The 25088-nt window shown below is 41.8% G+C and overlaps 1 protein-coding gene across 5 annotated transcripts in view; it reads right to left on the minus strand.

Annotated features, from left to right (window-relative positions):
• The window catches only part of DYNC2H1 (dynein cytoplasmic 2 heavy chain 1), a 343887-nt gene that overhangs the window by 293931 nt on the left and 24868 nt on the right, over positions 1 to 25088 (minus strand). For all 5 annotated transcript variants that reach the window (XM_078432668.2, XM_078432669.2, XM_078432667.2 and 2 more), the window contains exons 13-28: positions 23987 to 24082; positions 20230 to 20382; positions 19270 to 19368; positions 16689 to 16828; positions 16378 to 16606; positions 15417 to 15544; positions 11448 to 11563; positions 10677 to 10804; positions 8402 to 8551; positions 7266 to 7471; positions 6223 to 6378; positions 6018 to 6132; positions 5311 to 5481; positions 3706 to 4088; positions 1873 to 2005; positions 1665 to 1782 (exon numbers count right to left, since the gene is read on the minus strand). In XM_078432668.2, the coding sequence (XP_078288794.2) occupies positions 1665 to 1782; positions 1873 to 2005; positions 3706 to 4088; positions 5311 to 5481; positions 6018 to 6132; positions 6223 to 6378; positions 7266 to 7471; positions 8402 to 8551; positions 10677 to 10804; positions 11448 to 11563; positions 15417 to 15544; positions 16378 to 16606; positions 16689 to 16828; positions 19270 to 19368; positions 20230 to 20382; positions 23987 to 24082 (2521 nt within the window). The remainder of the gene's footprint in view (positions 1 to 1664; positions 1783 to 1872; positions 2006 to 3705; positions 4089 to 5310; positions 5482 to 6017; positions 6133 to 6222; positions 6379 to 7265; positions 7472 to 8401; positions 8552 to 10676; positions 10805 to 11447; positions 11564 to 15416; positions 15545 to 16377; positions 16607 to 16688; positions 16829 to 19269; positions 19369 to 20229; positions 20383 to 23986; positions 24083 to 25088) is intronic.

A 25088-nucleotide genomic window follows, 5' to 3' on the forward strand; every position in this document is an offset into this window, starting at 1 on the left:
TTAAAAAAAGAAAAGAACATATACTGCTGACTCCACTAACAGGATACAAGAGACAAAAGAAAGAGGGAGGGCAAACGGGACTTCCCTCCCCCAGATTTGTACACTTTATTTTACAGTATACAACAAAAGCTTAAATACATTACCCAATTTTGATCTTAGGAAAAACCCTCTAAGTTATTCTTTCCAATTTAAAACAGGAAACAAGGGGCACCTTGGGGGCTCAGTCGGTTGAGCGTCTGACTTCAGCTCAGGTCATGATCTCACGGTTCGTGGGTTTGAGCCCCACGTCAGGCTCTGTGCTGGCAGCTCAGAGCCTGGAGCCTGCTTCGGATTCTGTGTCTCCCTCTCTCTCTGACCCTCCTCCACTCACGCTCTGTCTCTCTCTCTCTCTCAAAAATTAATAAACATTTTAGAAAAATGACAGTAAGAGACGACACTGAGAGAGTGGAGGCAGAGTTTGGATGCGAGCCTGCTGATGCCAAGAGCTCTCTCCAAGCCTCCCACAGCCCAAATCACAGCTGAGATAAAGGACCTGAAAGCTTCACACATACACTGGTGAGTAAATGTTTCTGTGAAGCACCAGAAACTCAATACATTAGGTTTTCACAGCTCTGCCCTCCCTGGGGCAACTTCTCTGCTCTGCGCTTGCAGCACGAAAGTGGCTCTGGACCACGACGGGCATGGCCGTGTTCGAACGAAACTTTACTTTCAACTATCCGGCTGTGAGGGTGCCTGGGGGGCTCAGTCGGTTGGGCGTCCGACTTCGGCTCAGGTGATGATCTCATGGTGCATGGGTTCGAGCCTCGCGTCAGGCTCTCTGCGGTCAGCGTAGAGCTTGAAGCCTGCTTCAGATCCTCTGCCCCCCACTCGAAAAGTAAGTAAACGTTACAAATAATAATAAAATAAAATAATAAAATAAAATAAATCAGGCTGTGAGCCGGATTTGGCCTGTGGGCCTGTAGTTCACTGATACCTAATCAGAAGTGAAGATCACGATGAAAGTTTTTTCTTGTTATTTTGAAAAATACAGCTCTCTTCCACAAATGGAATGCTTTGAGAAAATAATCATTATTTCGTTGGCAGACCGTTCGGTATTCAATAACCCGCCTACAGTGACAACACTGCTGGAGCCCAGGGTCCCATCACCGTACGCCTGTCACCGGGTAACCTCACCGAGTCCCACAGCTTAACCACTACCAGCGCACAGTGGACCCCCGACTGTCCACCCCCGTCCCAGACCTCTCTGCTCTCAGGAACTGCCTTCTGGGTGCCTCCACCTGGACGTCAGGCAGGAAACCTTCAGCTCGACAATGAAGAGGCATGTTCCCCATCACTCCCAGGCCTCCGCACGGCCAATTCCTTCTGCCCTCACACCTTTCTTCCAGCTAAGACCGACGTCTTCTTCAGATCCACCCTTAGATGTCAGCCTTGAGACGCCACAGACGTGAGCGACGGGTCCCACAGACGAGCCACGACAGCACATACCTGTCAGCCGCAGCCAGGGCCATCGACTGGCCAACTCACGAGGCTGCCTGTCCCATCAAGATATAAATCCCTCCTGAGGGCAGGACAGGCATTTTATTCAGTAGCCTACGTCAGAGCCTAACATTATGCCTGGAAGGTACGTGAAATGCAGGACCTGTTGAAGGAGTGTTGGCTCTTACCGGCGAACAGCTTTCTGAGGTGAGACTGAATCACTGACGGGCTAGTAGACTGGCCCAGGATCTCCAACAGGTCATCGTCACCGATGAAATAAAACCTTGGAAACGTTGAGCGTTTTTCCTGATAACAACAAAAAGAATAGCCTTATCTTTTCAAATAACTAATAAAGTACTTTACAACTTGTTACATAAATATTTTTAAAGAACATGCCTCTAAAAATTCATTCAATGATTTCTGACATCTTTGAAGTTGATCGAGTATGGTTAGCAGCGAATTTCTGATTCCTGCGTGAGTCGTTAATGTTGTGACTCTATTGTCTTTCTTGATGTCACTCATTATCGATCTACAGAAGAAAAAAAAGTTATTTTTACCTCCATTTTAACAGTTTTTGACTGAAAGAGAAATATTAACACATTTATTTTTTATCTACTTAAAATAGAGGTAACGCTACTATAAAAGCAAAACATCACTGTGTTTCTTCTAAGAAATAATGGCAAAAATTAGTAAAGTCCCATTACCATTTTTTAATTATTTTTTCTCCTGTAAGGAAGCTCTACGTCCAACATGGGGCTCGAACTCATGACCCAGAGATCAAGAGTTGCATGCTCCACCGAATGAGCCCACCAGGTGCCCTCCATTACCATTCTTAACCTCCCATGTTGCAAATTCGCTTATTTCATTCATTCTCTAAACAAATATTTAGCCCTATCTCATAAAGATAATGGTCCAGTGAGAAAGATATTAAATAATTTTCTCGAATTATTTAAATAAAATATTGATATATACTAATGAGGAAAAGTACAAAGTATTTTAGGGCAGCTAACGGGGCAATCCGTAATCCACAGCTTCTGTGAGAAAGTGATTGAGGCTGAGCCTGCATGGTGAATAGAAAGAAGACATCAGTGAGCAGGAGGGGAGCACCTTCTGGCAAAGATCCTGGGAAGGGCTCGAAATGTTCGAGCAAGTCAAGGCTGGCGTCCCCAAAGCAAACAGAATGCACAAGAGAAGGCTGCGGAAATGGACAAGGAGAGGCTATGCTCTATCCTCAGAACAACAGGAAACCTCTCTACACGTTTAATAAAGAATTCAAGGAAACAGGCCACAACAAGTCACCAGCACAAGACCACTCTGGCGGTCACACACGAGGCTCACTGCTGAGGATGAGCACAAACTCAAGTGAGGCCATGGACCCAGGGAGTGACGACAAAAGTAGCTCAGAATAAAGGCAAACCAGGAGAGACATAAAGACATAAAGTAGGTCAGAATCAACAAATGCAGTGACCTACTGGATTTGGAGGTACAGGGGGAGGTCAAATACCCCTATGATTCCACTCTGAGCAGTCAGTTAGCGAGAAAGACACAGGGAAGAGGACCTGAGCTAAAGGGATAAGCTTGTGAACCTGCTTTTGGCACACTGAGGGTGTCCACACCACTGGGGCTCAGGAGAGAAGGAGGGCTCAACAGGTGGACAAGGACGGAAGAGGGGATGAGACCACCCATGGAGCGTGACACACTGACAGGAGACCCGGCACCAAAATCCCGCGGAGTGTCCACAGCTGGATGTTCAGAGAGGCCTGAGGACTAGAAACTAGAAGAGGACCCAGACAGACGGCCAGAAAACCACCTGCAGTACCCCAGAAGCCAAGGGAAAAAACTCTCCAACAAGAAATGCTCAATGCTTTTAAATACTAGTCAGAGATGAAGTAAAATGAGGCGTGAAAAATGCCCATCAAATTTACAACAGGAGAGTAATGTGTTACTTTTGGCAACAGTAGCTACATATTAGTACTATTATGATTCCTCTCCTACTGTAGTAACATTACTGTTAGTATCAGGTCACGTGGTAAAGACAGGTCAGATCAACACGGTTCAAGAAGCAAATGGCTGAATGAGAGAAAACAGCCCTTACAAGGATCCAAAAGAGAAAGAGGTTGAAGACACAGGTGACACTCATAACGTAAAAGTAATCGGCTCGTGTTAAGCACCTCCCAACACGAATAAAAAGCTGCTGCGTGTGTCTCTGCCCCACGTAGCCGTGCTCACCTAAAATCTTCATCAACCCTGCTGAAGCGTGTCTGCTCTTTCGGCAATGCTCCACGGCCAAATATGGGCTCCAAATACACCCACTTCCTCTGAATATGATTTAAATTCTGCAGGTATTCATCTAATTCTGCAAGTTTTCTTTCCCAAATGGACACTTTATCTTCAAATCCCTTATAATAAGGAGAATCCTTTAAGGACTGAAGAAGACATCTATTATCTCCAACTTGATTTACGATGTCTTTCCAGTCTTTAATCAGCTTGATAGTTCGACTCTGGCTGTCTTCATAATCAATCAATGTAAATACCGCTCCAACTCCCCAAAGATCAAGTTCACGTAAAGCTTCTCTAATCGTAACTTCACCTTGTGCCCGACTGTTTAAATCCTATTTAACATAAAATATTCATATTTATTATTTCCACATTAATTTTATAAATAAACCATACAATATTTTTTTATAACACAATATATTTTTATTTGGCTTTTCACAATAAAGGAAAAAATAAGTGAATATATTTTACATGTTATCCAAGAGAATTAATCACTAGCTAATGTATCAGGAGATATCAGATACAAAGTATCCAATCTCACATAGTCAAAGTATGATATTAAAGACCTGCCATAAGCTTTTTACTTCTAAAAAAGAAAGAAAAATCAAGAATCCATTGCAAAACACAAAAACAGGCTTATTTAAAATTTTGCAGCCCTCAACAATGATACTGTAACTTAAATTTAACTTCTGAGGCAGCTGAAGTGGTTAGTAACCATCTTCTACAGCAACTGTACTTTATGATCTCACAATTACCTAACAGGCTCCAGGGTTCTGAACAAACACAAAGGTGAACATATTGAATAGGAAAAAAACAATGTGACATCAAGAGTCCTTTTATTTTTACATCAAACGGGCAGATCACAACACACAGAGTCTGCCACTTAAGACGGCCAAAGGCGGTACCATTTCTCCTTGTACCACAGACCTTTCCTAAACCTGATTTGCAAAATGGTTCTTGGTCTAGCTCTCTGGATTTTGCGATCTCTTAGCTTGTATTTATAATATACCCCATGATTTTAAATGTATTTTATATAAAATGATTTGTATTTGTTTGCCTTTCGATTAAAGCTGACTCCCTTCCTTTTTTCAAAAAACACATTTTTTTTTCATGTTTATTTTTGAGAGAGACATGGCACGAGTGGGGGAGGGGCAGAGAGAGGGAGACACAGAATCTGAAGCAGCCTCAGGCTCTGAGCCATCAGCACAGAGCCCAATGTGGGGCTCAAACCCACGAACTGTGAGATCATGACCTGAGCCGAAGTCGGACACTCACCCGACTGAGCCACCCAGGCGCCCCAAAGCTGACTCCCTTCTTAAACCAAGATTATTTTTTATTTCATATTGTCTTCTTTCTCTCAAGGAAGGGGTTTACACTGCTTCTATACTCCTATACAGATTCAGATGTATTACTAAAGAAAGAATAATGGACTAGCGGAACATTGTCACTATATTAAGAGAAAAAAAAATTTTGCTGCTTTTTTTACGTAAAACACAAAGCAAAACCATCTGTTAACAAAGGTCATATTCATGAGATATTTATACAAGTGATTCTTACCTTAAGGTCTGAAGCTTTGGCAACAATCGTATCAGCTACTCTGAGCAGGTCACCAAACATTAATTTCTCCAGGCTAGTCCCCCGAGGAAGGCCAAGCAGACGAAAAAGGTCAAGCCAGTGATCTGGAGAAAGACACTCCCCTCTCACATATTTCAAGATAGGAATTACGGTCTGTAAAAAGAGAAGAAGACACATGTACACACAAGAATATATGTCAAAATGCAAACTGTTATTTCCTTTAATGATTAGTTATAAAATTTTAATTACTCTATTATCTTATTTAACAAACTCGAAATCAAATTCTCAAACAGAATTGTGTAGGATTTTTTATTAAACACTACTGTGGATACATGCAAACTTCCTGTTGTAGCTTGACAGATTTGAAGACATGACCTAAAATGTTTCTATCTTTATTATTTTAGCAAATAACCTATATCCTAAATATGCTAAATGACTCAGATCCTAAACTGCTCTAAGAGGTATAAACACTCCAATTTTTACCTTTAACCATAAATTTCTTAGTTCTAACTTTTCAAAAGAGTAGCAGAAAGATCAATAATTTCTATGGTTTACTCCATACTTCCTATTTTGTTCATGTAATGGAGTCACTGAAAATCAGAAACTAAAAGTACAGCTCACTCAGCTGCATAAAAGACACGTGAAAGGTGCAAACCTCATTCTAAAATAGTAAAGTAAAACTATCTTACTTTGTATTTGTCAACTTCTGATTGTAATTTCACCGTCATAACCGAATGTTCTTCAACTTTTCTTAATCTGTCATGCCAATTCATCAAAAATTCTTCAAACAGATATGTCTTAGTCCTGTAAGAGACCAGGAATACACCTCAAAATGTACCTCCCAAAAAAACACTACCAAATTATAAGAATCTAAATACTGTTTATGAATCAAACCGAAAAGTAATCCAATCTTCATTGGCCATTTCCTCAAGCCTCTGCTGAAACTCTTCATAAAGGGCCCAAATTTGTGCACAGCTCTCAATGTCCTTGGAGATGCTATCTGCCAAAGACAAGCTGGGCTCTTCTAGGCCAAAATGACGGCAATCATCACTATGGAAACAAAGAGTGAAATATCATTAGATTTTAAAAAACTGTCAAATGTCACTAAGTTTATTTAACTGCATTCCCTGTGTGTGTGTGTGTGTGTGTGTGTGTGCATATTTGATAGTGAAGGTAGACAGTGGGGGACTGCATAAGAATTTTACTTTAACTACTTAAGTATAACCTCTTTTAAATTCATAAATATGTATTTCTCCAAAGAAGTCCAAGTGGAATTGATAACATCTGTATTTTATGTCCATCATACGTCATAAATGATAATAATGTAAAGATTCAGAATGACATATATCATGGACTGATAAAATATCACATTAATATTAATACCCAAGGGTGAGATTCTAGAATATAAGATACCCTTCATCTAATTGGTACTAAACCCTTCATTCACCCATGAAGACCACTATCTTATGGAAGCATTTACCTAAGAGACGACACCTGAAACACTGCTTACTTAACCTTAATACTTGTAACATAAAGCAACACGTTTTTTCCTTGGAAACCTCATACTATTGTTATAGGTTCATTTTTCTTCTCAGGGTCTCTGAAAGCAATTTTCCATTAATTTTATAGGCCTCATTTTTAAATACAATGAAATCACAGAAAACAAGTATTCCAACTCCCAGTGTAACTTCTAAGTAAACTTAATTTTCTGTTCTGTTTCTAAGCCTAACCAGAAATTTGCTTCCTTTAACGTCCTTATAGACTCCACCCACAACTCCTAAGAAAATAGTAGCATGAGCACTTAGAATTATCATTTTTAAAACTTCAGAAGTTTATATAGAAAAACATTAAGACAAACAGATACAAGAAAGCCTCTGGCCTAATACAGAGAAATATAAATCAAAATGTCTACTATCCATTTTAAAGAAAAAACATACACCAGCTTTTTCCTTATGACTTCAAGATCATCAAATTCAATCTTTTTCTCTTTTATTGACTTGGCGCTTTTATCAAGAGTACTTTGTGGGCCAGTTTCAATAATATCATCACCAGGCTTTAGTTGGTCCCAACGAGCTTTAAATTTTTCCAATTCTTGGTAATAGATCTGAAGACGCGACTGAACGTTCCCTTTCATCACTTCGATCTATGAGCCAAAAGAGTTTAGGTAATTCAGTTTATAGTAAAATCTCACTTTATTTTCACATTTTATTTCTAACACTTTCTAGGTAGAGGTGAAAAACCACCAAAACAAATTTTTCAGAAGATTGTTTTCAATTACTGACTTCAAGTACAATAAAATTTTGATGTCAAAAACATAGAATCAGACTATAAATATTCAGTAACGAGAGATATACTGCCTGCATCATCATTAAAAACTCATTCGTGTCAGGGGCACCTGGGTGGCTCAGTTGGTTGAGCGTCCAACTTCGACTCAGGTCATGATCCCACAGTCCGTGAGTTCGAGCCCCCCATCGGGCTCTGTGCTGATAGCTTGGAGCCTGGAGCCTGCTTCAGATTTGGTCTCCTTCTCTGTCTGCCCCTTCCCATGCTCTCTCTCTCTCTCACTCTCTCTCACTCTCTCACTCAAAAAATAAATAAAACATTAAAGAAAAAAACTCATTCATGTCATCAGCAGCATCCACCACAACTATCAGCAAAGTTGATGTGATAAGACATGCTTGGCCAATGACCACCAGCTGTGCCACACCAGCAGGGAGCTGCGTAACTGAGGAGGCGTGTCCCAGTGTCCACGCAGAAGAGTACAACAGGTGTGTTTAACTACCAGGTGTCCCCTCAAAAGTCACCATACATAGCAGGCAAACATATTCACTCATAAGGAAAACCGAAAATACGATTACCTGAGTTCTCCATATGGTAGGAAATAAAGACAAAGTACGGGAAACGATCATTTAAATAAAGCATTTTATGGTACGGAAATACTGAGGGAGGCCAATTTCATCCACAGTATAAAATTCCTACCTACCTGAGCTCCAATGGAATAAAGATAAGCCAGAATCTTCAGTGAGAAAAAAATGAAGTTTCCATGTTAACACAATGACTAAAAGGTTCCTACCTGATCTTTAATCATAAGTTGGTGACTTTCCATCATCAACTCAAATTTATCCCACTTAGCCTTCAGATTGCTAATTGTTTCCAAACCTCCACCTGCCACAGTTCGTAAAAGTCTGTTTTTATCTTCAGCTTCTTGGAATAAGGGCAAAATCTAAAGGTTGAAGAAATTACAACATAAAAAACAACCTATTTTATCAAATTTCTTGAAAGATTCCATTTATTTTAGGGGTGTCTGGGTGGCTCAGTCGGTTAAGCGTCCGACTCTTGATTTCAGCTCAGGTCATGAGCTCACAGTTCATTGGTTGGAGCCCATGCATCAGGCTCTATGTGGACAGCAAGAATCTGCTTGGGATTCTCTCTCTTCTTTTCTCCCTCCCTCTCTCTCTCAAAATAAATAAATAAACTTAAAAAAAAAAAGTAAGTGGCGCCTGGGTGGCTCAGTTGGTTAAGCATCTGACTGCGGCTCAGGTCATGATCTCATGGATTGTGAGTTCCAGCCCTGCCTCTGGTAGGCATGGCCCCCCATCGGGTGAGACCCACTTTTCTCTCTCCCTTGCTCTCTGCCCCTCGCTAACTTGTACCCTCTCTCTCTCCAAAAAATTAAAATAAAAAATAAGTAAAATTTTTAAAAAAGATTCTATTCTAACCTGTTCTTGCTTTTTTAAAAATCAAGGTTTCTGTTCTAAATAATTTGTTAAATTCCTGGATATGAAGTTCCTAATACTTACTCATTACTATCTACAAACTCAACTATGGCACTCTACCAAAGAGGCTAAAAGGATCCTAAAGATGGTCACAAGGACTGAAGGAACCTGTGAGTCTGTAAAGACAATGCTCTAACTATTCCAGGTGAAGTTCTTATTAGAAATCTTCCACTCACAGGGAACTGTTAGAAGGAGGCTTCTCAAAGAATGAAGATTAGGGATTAGGTAAGAACAGAAATAAACTATTCCAGGAACAGAAGGAAAAGTCACAAAGAAAGTATTTAAGAAAAGGACAACGGAGAAAGTGAAACTGAGTCATGACGTACTAGGAAGGCCAGAGAAGGCAGAAACGAAGAGTCAGGTTGTGGTTTCCACAAGTGGACAGAACCCAGATTAGCCTGAGGAGTACAACAGACTCCCGGGTGGGGCCCTCCTGTCCTCCCCTGCAAGTCCACACGGCACCCCAGAGACGTGACGGCCCGATTCTGTATGGCCCCTGCTGCTTCAAACCCGGCAGCGTGACTCCCCTGCACCCACGGGTCGGCCCCAGGCCCCTGACTGTGGCTCGAGTGACAGGGACTCTTCCTACCACCGCTGCCACTTCCCGCCTCGCGGGCAGAACAGCACAGCGTCTCTGTCTCTCCTCCTAGTTTCTGCGAAGGTACCTTTTCTGTCTCTCCTCTCGCTTCACTCACAGGGTCCTCTGCCGTCTCCTCTGACATCCCCACAGTAAATGCTGGGATGTCCTACCCTGCTCTGCACCCTCCATGGTCCGCCATCAACCACGTGGTCTCATCCAATCCCCTGGCTTCACAGTTCATGCGTGGAGAGATGACTTTTAAATTTATATCCAATTAATAAACATAGTCTCCACTATGAAGTCCCTGTTCCTCACTCAACTTCCGTCTGACGTCCCAACCCCCCACCACTTCCACTCTCCAGACACCTTCCCCCTCCAGCCACCCACATTCCCAGGAAATGCTACCATCAGCTTTCCAGGGGCCCAAGCCCAGCAGCTCGGACACATATTTACTCCTCTCTCTCTAACCCTCGCTGTGGAATGCGCCACAAAAGCATACGATTTCACCTCTCAGCGAGCTTTATCATATGAAGTCTATGACGCAGGAGGGACACATCAAAGTTTCTCTTGTGATTTGAGTTATGTCTCTTGCTGCTTCTAAACTTAGTTAAAACCATCCATAATATAATAACTCCATATGCAAGTGTGTGTGTACGTGTGTGAATGTGTGTATTCCTAATTCAGCTCAAACCGCACCCTTCTGGTTACAACCCCAGAGGGAACAGCATGAATTACTAAGTTTAGTCTGATTCAGATGTGACACATCCTAGCAGACTGTACCTACTCCTCAATATTAACTCTGACTCGGACTGTTTCACTGCACCAACATAGCACCAGAGTCCAACCATGAGCTCAGCGATTGGGCCAGATTATGTGGACTTCCTTACAATACTGAAATTATATGATGTTTCTCAACGGTCACATAAAATTACCTGACTGAAACATTCCAGTCCAATAAAAATCAATCGATAACTTTACTTGGCGATGCTCACCTCTGGTTTCCGCTGTTGGAGCCTACTGTATTGCAAATTTGCATCGCCAATCTCTTCCACAGACTGGGGCATGACTGTTAAGACGTCCATAGCCTCGGTTACAAATGCATCAATTTCATGTAAGTGAGCTGAACAGGTAACAGTGACATAGAATGTTATTATCACTAAAAATATTTCGCTGCATCATTTTAAAATCAAAGAGCACTGGAAGTACTCACCATATGGCATACGTTAAATCTTAAATTATTATTTGCTCATACGACAGAATTTTAAAATACAGAATAAGCAAAGAAATGCCTTGCCATACAAGTTTAGTTGTTTTACGTTATACCTCAAAATTTTGACAAAGTTAAAATGTACTCATTCTTAGTATATTTTACTCAAAATTGGTAACCTTTCCCGTCCTTTAGCTAATATGCTAAAGCATCCCAGTTTCATGGAAAAAGACACAGTGCAGACTTTTGGAAAATCTTAGTAACTGAACAGATGAGAAGAAACACATGAGGGCAGAATCGCCTACCTTGCTCAGTACACAGGCACCAAACTGATACTGGCGCATGTTGTCAACAGCAAAACCGCCTCCACTTTTACTCTTAAAAGCTGGGCATGGGCTTTCCCACGTTACGAAAATTGCCATTTGAAGCCCATTTCATTTCATGATACTTTCCAGCTTGGTCGATTTTAATCACTGGGATTCACATTTCATACTATCAAAGTACATGCCTTTGTATATAACAGTAAGTTAAAATGAAAATCAAAAAGCGTCCTTACCCTGGATGCACTTCTTCAAAGAAAGAACAAGCGTATCAAATAACTTCTGGATGAGATCATCAATCACAGTCTTCACGGGGTTACAATTAATATTTAAACAATCTACCTTGACCGCACTGAAAAATGCCAAATGACAGATTTTGACATGAGAAAGACTTATTAGAGGGAAAGAACCTCATTATAATGATTTTATATAATACATTTCAAAATAACTCAAAAAGTATTATTGTAATCTCTAAGCACATTCAGATTTCATTTAGTAAAATGTTTTCCATGTACTATCAAGAAGTTTTCATGAAACAATGATTGTGTTACAATACTAAAGTTTTTTATCACCCAGTGTATCAGTTTTTTTAAAAGGACAGCACATTAAAAACTCCTAGAGTGTCAACATGAATATACGTAAACATTTACAAGCCCTGTATCTGTCACAGCATTTAATGTACTTATTTAAATATTTATTACATAAATTCGCTATTCTGCTAAGTACAAACAACAGTGATAAGGGACAGAAAAGACAGAAGGCAAATAGAGACTGTTAAGGCACTAAGACAACAACACACCATCATTTCTACCTATCAAATTAACAAAAATGTAATGAATTGCTAATTCATGTCTTCAGTTGTGTAGGCAAAGAGAACTCTCACAAATTCGGATCAGAGCAGACGACCATGCGGCTTTCACGGGGAGCAAGTGAGCCATGAACACCAGGCCACTTGTCTTAACTAACTTCACCTTGAGAATTTATCCCAAGGAAATTTTCAGCGCAGATGCCGAGATTTTATATACAAGTATCTTCTTCAAAGCATTAATTATAATAGTGAAAAATTAGGAATAATTTGAATACAAAAATGGCTAATTATATATCCACACAATTAAAAAATCACATTTTTGAGGGCTAATAACAGGACAAAATACTAAAGATTAGTGTTAAATAAAAATACCAGGATACAGTAGGATCCAAATTTTTCAGTATATGTACTATGTCCATAACATGAAACATTAAGAAGAGTTTCCACACTCTAAAAAATTTATGAAACATTGTTTTAACTCAGAAAAAAAGGCATATACTGTTAAGAATATTAATTCTTTGCACAATATCCTTAATGCAAATTGTCATATTCTAAGCAGACGTTGCACCAGACTTGCTCATCAGAAAAAAATCTCATATCTTTCTTAAATTCACAAAATTTTTAAAAAGCCTGGAAATTATGGTCACAAAGATCATTTAAAAAGCTACTAATCTTTTGGAAACACAGATCCAGGTGACATTTTACAAAGTAAATTGTAGAGTTCAATACTCACTTTTATTATAAAAATCTTATTCTCTTAAAGATTTATTCTCAATCACCCACTGACTAGAGTGGTTTTAACTCCAGTTCTTAACCAGTACGACATACCGATTTACTTCAACATGAAATTGTATACAATTTTTGAAATTCTGACATCTAAAATGTCGAGATTGCTAATATTTGATAAAGATACATTATTTTAAGGGCACCTGGAAGGCTCAGTCAGTCAGTCACTCAAGCGACTCAGTGGGATTGAGCCCTGCATCAGGCTCTGCGCTGACAGAGCCTGCTTGGGATTCCCTCTCTTTCCCTTTCTCTCTGCCCCTCCCCTGCTCATGCTCATGCTCTCTCAAAAAAAAACCAAAAAACAAAAAATTAAAAAAATTTTAAAACAGATGATTTTAATAAACACTAAAATTAATTATGCCATATTTTGCTAATGAATTAGCATCACCACATGGTCTGATTACAGCAGAGTTTTACTCACCGACTATAGAATCCTGGGGACAGACCAACATTCCCCTTTCATTTGAAAATACTGGTAGCATGAAAATGAGGCTCCCTTCAGCCACAAATAAAATGGGATAGCCCTAGATAGGCTACCCCCAAATTATGGAGCCTCCACGTGGAGGCTGCTTGGGATTCTGTCTCTCCCTCTGCCCCTCTCCCCTACTGGCACTCTCATTCTCTCAACAACAACAACAACAAAATTAAAAAAACAAAAAACCAAAGACCGTATCCAATAGAGAAGAGAAACCTTGTACCCAAACATTACAAAAGCACTCTCTTCCCTACTTCCAACCAACATTAATGGTATATCATCATCTAACTCCTCTGACCTCAAACCCACAGGACATTTGTCTCTTTTCTGTTCCTCATCCCTCATCTTCCTCCAAAATTAAGACCTCTTAATACCTCATACTGTTTCATATTTCATAATGTTTCCTCTTCCCCATTTGGAGTACCAACAACTTAATTCAATTAATTACTGCTGGTTTTCTGGGTGATGACAGACTAAGCTCCCTTCCTCCATGGTCTCTTTCTCGAACCATACAACTCTCTCGTTCCAACTAACACCCCTAATGTGCAGGTACTGACACCTTTTGGACGAGAAATCGAGAGCTAACCACTCTAATATGAATAAAATCCAAATTGCCCAATGGGAACGTAAAACTCTCCCAAATCTGTACCTTCATTACCCCTCTCCAGGAACAGGCCCTCTAGCCCCTAATAAAACGCTAATTCATCAAATTCTCAATTAACCAACTTATTTTCAGCATACAAACTCCTCTCCTGAGACACCCTGGTGCAACCTCCAGTTCTCGCTTTTCCTGTCAAAATTCCAGCTCAAGGATTTCTATCTGAATGAAACTTTCCCCAGTTTTGCCCAGAAAGGATGGGATGTCACCGCCATGCTGTATACACTTCCCCAGCCCTTAGTTCAATCTCTAAAATGAGACACACTATTCCATCCGGTATTAATAACAATTAACAGTAAGTAACATACACTGCGAATGTCAGCCATACCAGTACTTTGTGTTCAAACTACTCATTTAATCCTCAAAACACCGTGTGATCAATATTACAGTTGTCGTAACTATTTTTTTTTATTTTGAGAGAGAGAGTGAGCGGGCACAAGCAGGGGAGGGCAGAGAGGGAGAGACAGAATCCCAAGCAGGCTCCACACTGTCAGCGCAGAGCCCAACATGGGGCTCAATCCCATGAACCGGGATATCGTGACCCGAGCCGAAACCAAGACTCGGATGCTCAGCCGACTGAGCCACCCAGGCACCTCTGTATTAACTATTTGAAAGCTGAGGAAATCGAGGCTCACGGGGTGTAAATGGCAGTCGCGGTCACGCAGCTGGGACCAGCCATCTGCCCCCAGAGCCCACTCCCTTAACCCCTGTGAGTACTGAGTCATGTGTCACTGCACCGGCAGACAGTAAGCAACGTGAGGTCCTCTCTTCCTCATCTTTATCCTCCCACGGGACAAGCTCTGCATATATCCACGCTCACCCAATATTTGTTGAGACAATGAGCAAGTAGATTAACACAAGTGGTCTTATCCTTTAGAGGAAATACATGCACAGTTAAACAGGCCTGTCATAGAGCTTCCTACCAAGAGCGGTTCCAGTGGTAAGAATTTCAGGTAGGAGGGGGACTCCGTTCTCAAGTAGCTGGGTTATGACAGGCCCCTCAGAGGGTCTCCACCACGTCTCGGGCCCTACGTCGATGCAGCACCAGGCTGTGTGACTGCCACGGTATCCCGAAAGGAGGCAGAGCAGTACAAAGCCAGAGTCCAACGGCATTGGCTTGATATCCCGGAGCACATTCTCACGGGCGAGTCTCAGCGCTTGTAGCCCGTGCCTGTGCGTGTCAAATGTCAGATCCTCAGGCCCCGATCGACTCCCCCCAGTTAGGTCCCAGCCGGCAGAACCTCCAGAAGAAAAATACCTTCGTCTCGGCACCCAACGCAGACGATACCCAAGAGCCAAGGCCAAGCTTTACGGGAGGCAGAAGGTGACTGACACGAGGCCACTACTGAGGAGCACCCTCACCAGGTCATGACAACACTGGAACGTGACAGAAACTCTAACTTCTCAGGCCCCGGAGGCCGCCCTACTTCTTTCCCTTTTACTGAACGGGACCGAAACTCGACTCTAACTTCTCATACCTCGGAAGTCGTTCTACTTCTTTCCCTTTTATTTTCAGTGCTTTGAAATTTTTCTCCCAATCATGGACCGTAGAGAGATGTTTTTCCACTAGAGCTTCCATATCAACTTGTCCAATTACGATCCATTCCTATTAAAGAATGGAAAACATATTAAAGAAACAGAATTTATTAACATATAAAAAATTAGGGTCCAACTAATTAACACTGATAAAAAGGTACAGATGTAAGGTATTCAGGTAAATTTCAATTTAAGTACGCAAATATAACCATTACTGTAGAGCCTAAAAAAACTATTTAATATATAAAAGTGATCATCAAACTTTTTTTAAAAGACCACAAAACCCTTTTCTCAGATTCTCTTCTCAAATTTGATGTATCCAAATACAGAATCATTTGGCAAAGCCAAGGCTACAAATTTGAACGTATGCACATTCAATCAGTCCTAGAAACCCGACAGTCAGAAGCAGCACCCGGTGGCAACTGGGAGACCGGCTGACTTCTCAGTCACGCGTCTTGGGAGCGAAAGGAAGGACGAGGGACACAGCTGGGGTCTCTCCCCATTGAGCAGCCAAGGTTCACTCCAACACGAGGAGGAAGTGAAATCCTCTCCACCTCACTACATCTGAGACCTCACTCCAAGGGCCGCTCGATTCCAAGAATGAATGAAAGGAGATAGTTTCCCAAGAGGAGTTAAAATGGACACAACAGAATCTTGTCACATCCCAAGCTGATGCAACTAGTTTCTCAATCTTCAAAGAGTCAAAGACAAAAAAATCTTAGTATAACTTGGTTCTCATCTGTGGTGTAAGTCTGGGTTGTAAAGGAAACCTCACACTGGCTCCCCACCTTGCCGTACTTCTACGTTATGCCACACAAGATAAACCGCAGATCAGTACACTTAATACTCACTCAACCAATCAGATGAAACGTTATAACAGAATAACAATTACAAGTTCCATACCTTATGTTGGTGTAAAACAGCTGATAATCTCCTAAACAGATCTTCTGCTTTGCTGAAAATAGTCAAAAATCCACTTGCATTTCTATCAATCATAACAGAAAAAATGGACTCATCTCCGGCCTCACCCACTCCCCTAAACTGATTAGGAATGCCAATGAACCTCTTCATTTCTCTGTAATATTTAGCCCGGATTTCTTCAAGAGGAGGCCTGAATTGTAACCGTCCCTGTCTGAAAACAAAGAAATAGCTTTAACATATGAATTACTGGAAAAACATGGTCTGAAAATGAAAGGGGCTGTAAGAAAGCTTACTTGTGCACTAGGTCTATGCTTATTTCTGGCAGATTCTCATTCAGTGCCTCCAGGCCCATCTGATACTGGTGTTCGAGGGCTTTGTACAGCTGGTGATTCCAGTGCTGCTTCCACGCACGCATGTCACCGGCCTGGAACCCCTGATAGGTTAGAGTCACGTTTTTTATTTAAAAACCAGGTGACAGAATGGATGTGGGGAATAAGCTTCGGAACTCCCTGGGCCTGCACCCATGGGTTAACAAGGCACAGAGAATTACAAGGCCATGGGATGCTCTCATCCAAGTTTACGTCAACAAGATCGGGCGAATAAGGACAGAGAAAGGGGGCCAAGTCCCCCAGAATAGAGAGGGGGGGCAAAGGCCCCCAGAATAGAGAGAGGGGACAAAGGCCCCCAATACAAAGGTGTATGAGGTAAACAAGATTAGGCATTCAGAGCAAAAACACCCCCCCCACCACCCATTTAGTACTAGAGCAGAAAGCTGCTTTCACAGGAGGGAAGGCTGAAGTTAGGTAAACAGGTAAATTGGGCTATAGACCCTGTGGGGCAGTGAAGCTGCCCAGAGCGGAGATGATTAACAAAAGAAAGGTGCATTTGCAGTGATAGGTATTGAGGAGGGCACCTGTTGGGACGAGCACTGGGTGTTGTATGGAAACCAATTTGATAATACATTTCATTGTCCTTCAACAACAACAAAAGAAAGGTGCCTTGTCAACCCTGAGGTCACGTGTCCTACCTGCCTCGTCCCCTAGGCTAAGACAAACAAAGATGCTGCCTCCTGTCCTCTGTAAACAACCTTCCGCCAGGCTGCCCGGTGCCCCCACGTTGTTGTGTCTTAACCCAAACCCTAACCCCGAATGTCTTCAAGACCCCCTTTCCCTCATGTCCACAAGTTAATGTTCACAGATTCATTGTCCCTTTGTGCACGTCCATTGCCATGTTTGTAAGCCTTCTGATCCCAATAAAAGCGGAGCAAGGGCCCTTATTTGGGGCTCTTGTCTTTTCTGGACATTAGTCATCTCTCGCTTCAATCCTGCGTCCCACTCTCTTGCTCCACAAGAGAGAACTTTAGACTTAGATTCTACGACAAATGGGGTCTTCATTTAAAGCACTTATGTCGTATATAGTGAAATTATAAGCAAAAAACAAACAAAAAAAACAACCCATTTTTAACATCTTAAAACATGCAACTCCTTCACTGCTACCTGTAGTAGGACAGTTTATATAAAGTCAAATATAAAAATTTCCAAGCTTCATGCTTTTAAATAGTCCACAAAAAAACCGGCAAAATTTAAAATATCAAATTAACGTTAAGTGGATGTTATATATGGGCTTTATACTATGGCGCTAAAAAAAAGTCAGTGGTTTATTTGATCGACTTCTTAGACCTCTTTCTAAAACCCCCATCAAGTGCAGCTCTTCTCTTCCTTCTTCACCCCTTAAATAATCCACCGCACATTTTTAAAAAATAATCAACTGAAAAATATGAAGGTGCTCAAGACAGTTTATACTCTTTGTGCTTCCATATAACCATAAATACATTAATGCTAACACTTGTTTTTTCTTCAAGATCTAAGAATTGGGAGCTCCCAGGTGGCTCAGTCGGCTAAGTGTCTGACTCTTGCTTTCAGCTCAGCTCATGATCTCGGGGTTCACGAGTTTAAGGCCTGGATCAGGCTCTGTGCTGGCGGCACAGAGCCTGCTTGGGATTCCCCCTCTCCGGCTGTCTCTGCCTGCCACCCTCCACCCCTGTGTGTGTGCGCACATGCTCCCTCTTTCTCAAAAGAAAAAAAGAAATAAACTTAAAAAGAATTGAAAAAAAATCTCAGGGCACCGGGTGGCTCAGTCGGTTAAGCATCCAACTTCAGCTCAGGTCATGATCTCATGGTTCGTGAGATCGACCCCACATAGGACTCTGTGCTGACAGCTCAGAGCTGGAGACTGCTTCGGATTCTGTGTCTCCCTCTCTCTCTGCCCCTCCCAAACTCACACTCTGTCTCTCTCTGTCTCTCTCAAAAATAAATAAACATTAAAAAAAAATTTTTTTTAACCTAAGAACTGAAAACTACATGTAAACAGATAAGACACGTAATTCATCCTCAGCTAAGACACCCTACCACAGACCGGGCAGGAGGCTCTGTGCATTACACTTACATAAATACCATAATTTATCAAAATGTGTATAGAAATGGAATTTTACCCAAAAAAAAGGAAAACACTCTGAAACGGTTATTTCAATTACTGGGCTTCTGCCCAACTTCGCTTCATGTTCTACACATGTCTCCACCAGCTAAAAGAAAACTAAACAATGGTAACGTTTAAGCACCAAGTCAAAGAAACTACTAAGTCTGAACTGAGAAACTGGACGTTCCAAAAGATAAATGAAAACTTATTTTTATATTTTTAAATGTAAATGCATTGCTAATTTGTGGTCTTTATACACAATTCAGTAGAACTCTACATTTATTAGAAATTTCTTAGTAAAGATTTACAGATAACCTTTATGAACTCGTCCTCAACTCCTATATTTACCTTCTGAAAAGATCACATTCAAAGAGTAGACACCAAGGAAAACATAATTACCTGGGCTTCTACGCTTGCTAAGCCAGTTCTCAGTTCTTGTAATCCATCTTTCCAACGCTGCTGCTGCCGAAGCAGATCAATGTTCATGAGAAAGACGACCTGTTAAAAATTAAAGCACAGCAGTCGCAAAGTAACCCTGGAAAAGCAGTAACTTTTCGGTAGGAAAACCTGACAGACACCAACCACCTCAACCGAGTGATCAAGATTAATTCAACCGATAGTAAGACATAGAAATAACTGATTGATACCCCGACAAAGGCAAACATCGCTGCTGCGGTATTTCTGTCAGAACCGCATCACCGTGATCTAAGAATGAGAGAGCTTCATACAAACCACATTGAGACACTTTCTACAAAAAAATGACTGATTCTGTAACAAGTATCAAGGTGATGACAAGCAAGGAAAGTCTCAGAAGGAGGAGGAGACTACAGAGACTCAACGACCAAATGCAACAAGACATCAGTGGAAAAGCTGTAAAATTCAAAACCCGCCTATTGCCTAGTTATCATAAATGTAGTATGGTTATTCAAGTTGTTAACAACAGAGGAAGTCAATAAGTGTGAACTCTGTACTATTTTGGCAACCGTAAGTCTGTTAAATAATTAGACTTCCAAATAAGTAAAAACTATTTCAAATTATAACACACGGTGCCTGGGGGGTTCAGTCAACTAAGCATCCAACTCTTGATTTCAGTCCAGGTCATGATCTCACAGTTTGTGAGTTCGAGTCCCACCCACGTCGGGCTCTGTGCTGACAGTGCAGAGCCTGCTTGGGATTCTCTCTCTCTCTCTCTCTCTCTCTCTCTCTCTCTTACTCTCTCTCTCTGCCCCTGCCCTGCTCTGTCCCTCTCTCAAAAACAAATAAACTTTTTTTTTTAATTTAAAAAGAATAAAATTACATCCCAATTACCATTTTAATAATACTCTTCATAGATTATCTAATTGTACAAATAAAACCTACCTTTTCACAAAATGTAGTGTGCCATTTTCTCAGTTTTCTATTTTCAGTGGCAAGTCGTTGGGCAGCATTTTGGAGCTTTTGAATGTAGGCTTCTAATTCTTTAGGATTATCCCAAGTAATCTGTGACTTTCCCCCACTTCCTGCTTTTGAATTCTAAGGTACAACAAATGTCATTTAGCGATACAATGCATTTCTTTTTTCCACAAGATTTCACACTGTCCATCTTCAGTCCAGTTATCCCTAACACTATCTGCAATGAGGACGCATAGAGTAATGCTTCCATTTTATAAACAATAAGGATAAGGCAATGTGGCAAAATGAATAGCTCCCTCCCTCCCAAGTTTCCTCTCTTAGAGTGAAACAGCCCTAGATGAGCTAGATTGACCTCTCTGTCTCTCTCTCTCTCTCCCTCTCTCTCTCTCTCTCTCTCTCACACACACACACACACACACACACACACACACACACACAGGAATGACAGGTGGAAGGCAGCAGACAACCTTGAGGCCTGGAGAGCTGAGGAGAGACACATGCACACTTCCTCACCGTCTCCATATGTGCAGGACAGGGCGATGGACACGCCTCCCACCAGGAGCCACCTCCAAGAAGCCGGCTCCCTCTGGCCAAAGGACTGGGAACACTGTGGTCCAAGGGAACCTTTAGCAATACCCACCCTACTCTGGCCAAACACCAACAGAAATGCCACAGCTCTGCAGCCTGAGCAGGACCAAACAGGGGGCTGACCCTCCAACCACCAATCAAAGGCCAGGAGTATTCAAGTCCTCGTCAAGGGAAGGCTGGCTGAGCAACGAGCTGCCCACCCCCGGGCAGGCAGGTCAGTCCAGTGCTCCCTCCCAGCCACGTGAACGGGGCTCGAGAAGGGGCCAGGCTCATACCCTGCTTAGGGGCAGCACAGGCCAGGCCCACCCTCAAGGGAAGGTGTCAGTGCCCTGAAAGGGGCACTCAACTCCCACTCCCTCACAGGAAGCCGCACAAGTCCAGGATGGTTCCTGCGGGGCCCAGCGGAGTGTGGAGCACACACACTCACTCGGGGATCACTACGCTTCATTCCATCACAGAGAAACGCTACTCAGAAAGGACCGCAAACTCAAAAGCTAAGACCATGACAGCCAGGAGGAAGTAGAAGATTCTGAAAGTGCTAACAGATCTGTCAACTGTGACTTTCATTTCTGGTAACAATATCCTTCGGTAAAGGGGGGAATACAAACATTGCGGGACAAAGGAAAAGACAAGAAAATCCGTTGCAAAGCTGCTCGTAAGACATGGCTAAAGCCAATTCTCTCAGTAAGGACTTCAAAAGCAAAGGAAAACTCTGGGATTAGGGAAATGTCAATATAAAATAAACTGTCCTTCTTGTGAATTTCTTAAATCCTACCTGATGACTGAAGCAAAAATCAAAACCCCATGTGCCTGGTGCTGTGTGCACACAGACAGTACTACACACTCAGGACAAATATGTAAGGATGGAGGGGAGAAAGTGCCCAACAGCAGCCAGGTTTCTACACGTCCTTGACGTGCTGCCTGGCAAGGCAGGGGCTCACTCACGTCCAGAATACAGCAGACCCTCCACACGCAGCCACTGAATGGATGAAATGCAATCGTATTCAATCCAACAGAGCACTCCGTGCAACAGCCTAGAAAGCATGAATGAGCAACCACCACACGTGACCCACTGTCGCACTGCTAGAGGTCATGAAGGTAAGTAAGTCAGAGTCCCTGCCCTCGGAGACAGCGAGTGGCCAGAGGATTAGAAAGAACCTCGGCGTTCTTGCTCCTTCCATCTTGGTTTCTTCTCTACTATTCGGTCTCATTTAACATATGCTAATTTAATGATGTACTTCTCACAACCCAATTTCTCATAGAAATATCAACAGATGTTTCTTTGAGTATATTTATTAGAGAAGAAAAAGTCCTAAAGGTGTGCAATTAAACATTATCTATTTGGTAAAAAGGGGTAAAAAAATAATAAAATATTTCCCATTTTCAAAAGTACCCTTGTAACAGGTACAGAAAAAAAATTTAAAGGATATACTCCACACTGCTAACAATGGCCATCTCTTGGTGATACAGTTTTAAAACACCTTTTTTCCTCTTGTTTACCTGTGTTTTTTAAACTTTGCATTATAAAGTTTGGAGCTTTCGCAATAAAAAATTTTTCATTAAAAAAATTTTAAAAATTTAAAAATCTGTAATATGAATTATAGGACTTGTTGTAAATTGTAGGCCTGAGAACTAGTGAGCAGAACAAAGTTAATGTAGTAGATCTGACTGCCATCCCTTAAAGGCCTATTTAACATCCTGACCCTGACTCGGCCCTGGCACCTGCACACGTGGATCTTGGAGGTCCCCCACCACCCTAACTTGTAAGACAGTTCATGGTAGCTCAACCACACAGTTTATACTCAACACTTGATCTCCTTCTGGGCATCTGGAAGTTTGGTACATTATCAGGCAGAAGATACCTCCAGGACGAGTCCCCCAAAAGTGCCCAGGTACAGAGTCTCTAATGGTCTTCCCGGTGAGAAAACATCACATGTATTACCACTTGTGATGGGGAGCAGGGCGGGGGTGCGGGGGCAGGTGGAGGACGCCCTGTGTGGGTCCACAGGGAGGGGTTCCTGACAGCCAGCGCCCCGTTTGCCCAGCCTTCGTTCCAGGCCCTTCCCTGTATGGACTCTGCTCTGCACCTCCTGCTGTAGGAGACCATAAGGAGATTGGCCGTGAGTACAACTACACCATGACCTAGCAGTCCTCCTACAAAAGCACAGAAACTGGGCGCAGTCTTGAGGAAAATCACAACCACTGATCCACTTGCAAATAAAACAATAAGAAAAGGGTATAAAACAATAAGAAAAGCTACAAGTCACATAGTAATAGTATAGTTTGAAAACTAGTGTAGGTTTTCCTAATGCCATATGCATGGATATTTAAACAAGCACAGATAAAAAAAGCCAAGTAAATCTCAAAGTATAAAATCAGGAGATGACAGAAAAGCATTAAAGACTGGTATATAAGGCCTCACAATTCAGGGGCGCCTGGGTGGCTCATTCAGTTAAGCATCTGACTCTTGATCTCAGCTCAGGTCATGACCTCACGGTCGCATGGGTTCCAGCCCCGCATAAGGCTCTGTGCTGACATCTCAGAGCTGGGAGCCTGCTTGGGATTCTGTGTCTCCCTTTCTCTCTCTGCCCCTCCCCCACTCACACTTTGTCTCTGTCTCTCTCAAAAATAAAATTCTTTTTAATGTTATTTATTTTTGAGAGAGAGAGACAAGAGTGCAAACGGGGGAGGGACAGAAAGCAAGGGAGATACAGAATCCCAAGCAGACTCCAGGCTCTGAGCTGTCAGCACGGAGCCGGACATGGGGCTCCAACTCACAAACCATGAGATCATGACCTCAGCTGAAGTCAACGCTTAACCGACTGAGCCACCCAGGTGCCCATGAAAAATAAACTTTAAAAAAAAAAAAAAGACCTCACAATTCAGTGAATAAGTAAATATAATAGCACACAAGTTGTATACTACATGTATTAATTCACTGGATCAAACTCAGCACCTGAATATGTGAAACACTACAACCACTTAAATCTACAAGTGTTACTTGTTAAAAGTGAAGGAAGTCACTGGGGAACAAAACTTTGATCAATATTAAGCTGAAGGGTACACTAAAAAACTAAGAAACAAGAAACACCTCACAAGTAAAATCTAATTATTATAACACAGAAAGTCCATTTACCTTAATTATCTGTTCAAATGCTAATGCAGATTGTAACATCATTGGTCTCTGACTTTGAATCATTTGTTGATCGATGGAATTGTAAAAATGTGCCACCTACAAAGTAAAAGTACAATTAGCAACAATCATTAATAACTAAGACACTTAATTTTTCACCTGTTTTCATTTTTACTTGTTTGAACGGAAACATCAATGCTTCTCATCGTAAGATTTAACAAGAAGCAGCTTTTCATCTCTAATACAGCACTGATGCCCATGTTAACATACGCAGTCACTCCTTGCTGAGTTCCCACAATGTGCCAAGTCCCGTCCCAGGGGCTGATTAAACAAAGACTAGAAAACCCAGTCCCTGTGACCAAGAAGTTCACAGTCTCAGGGGAAATATGGAAGAAACCAGTAAAGCATATCAAATGCTAAAAACTGAACTCTTCACTCCTGCAACTCTGCAAACGTGTTCCTTTGTCAGCATTTAACAATTAATCCACTTCTCAGACCAAGAGATCCGTGAGTTGTCCTTTACTTTTCTTTTACATCCCACATCAATGAAGTCTACTGACTATACTTTTTGTTTGGTTTTTTATTTATTTTTTACTCAAATTCTAGTTAGTAACATACTGAGCAGTATTGGTTTTGAGAGCAGAATTCAGTGATTCAGCTCTCACCTACAACCCCTGGGGCTCATCACCAGGTAACTCATCCTCCCACCCTCCCCCCCTCCAGCAGCCCTCAGGGTATTGTCTGTACTTAGGACTCTCTTGTAGACAGGATGCCTGGTCTCTCAGTCCGCTGAGAGTCTGACTTCAGCTCAGGTATTATCTCAACTCACAGGTTGTGGGATAGAGTCCTGCATTGGACTCTATGCTGACAGCAAGACTTGCTTGGGATTCTGTCTGTCTGTCTGTCTCTCTCTCTCTCTGTCCCTCCCCCACACACCAACACACTCCCTTTCTCTCTTTTGAAATAAATAAACTTAAAAAAAAAAAGTCTCTTGTGGTTTGTTTTCTTCTCTTTTTCCCTCCCTTCCCAGATGTTCATCAGTTTTGTTTCTTAAATTACACGAGTGAAATCATGAATTTGTCTACTGCCTACACTTTTACAACAT

This window comes from Panthera onca, chromosome D1, assembly GCF_046562875.1.
Source record: "Panthera onca isolate mPanOnc1 chromosome D1, mPanOnc1 haplotype 2, whole genome shotgun sequence".
Lineage (NCBI taxonomy): Eukaryota > Metazoa > Chordata > Mammalia > Carnivora > Felidae > Panthera > Panthera onca.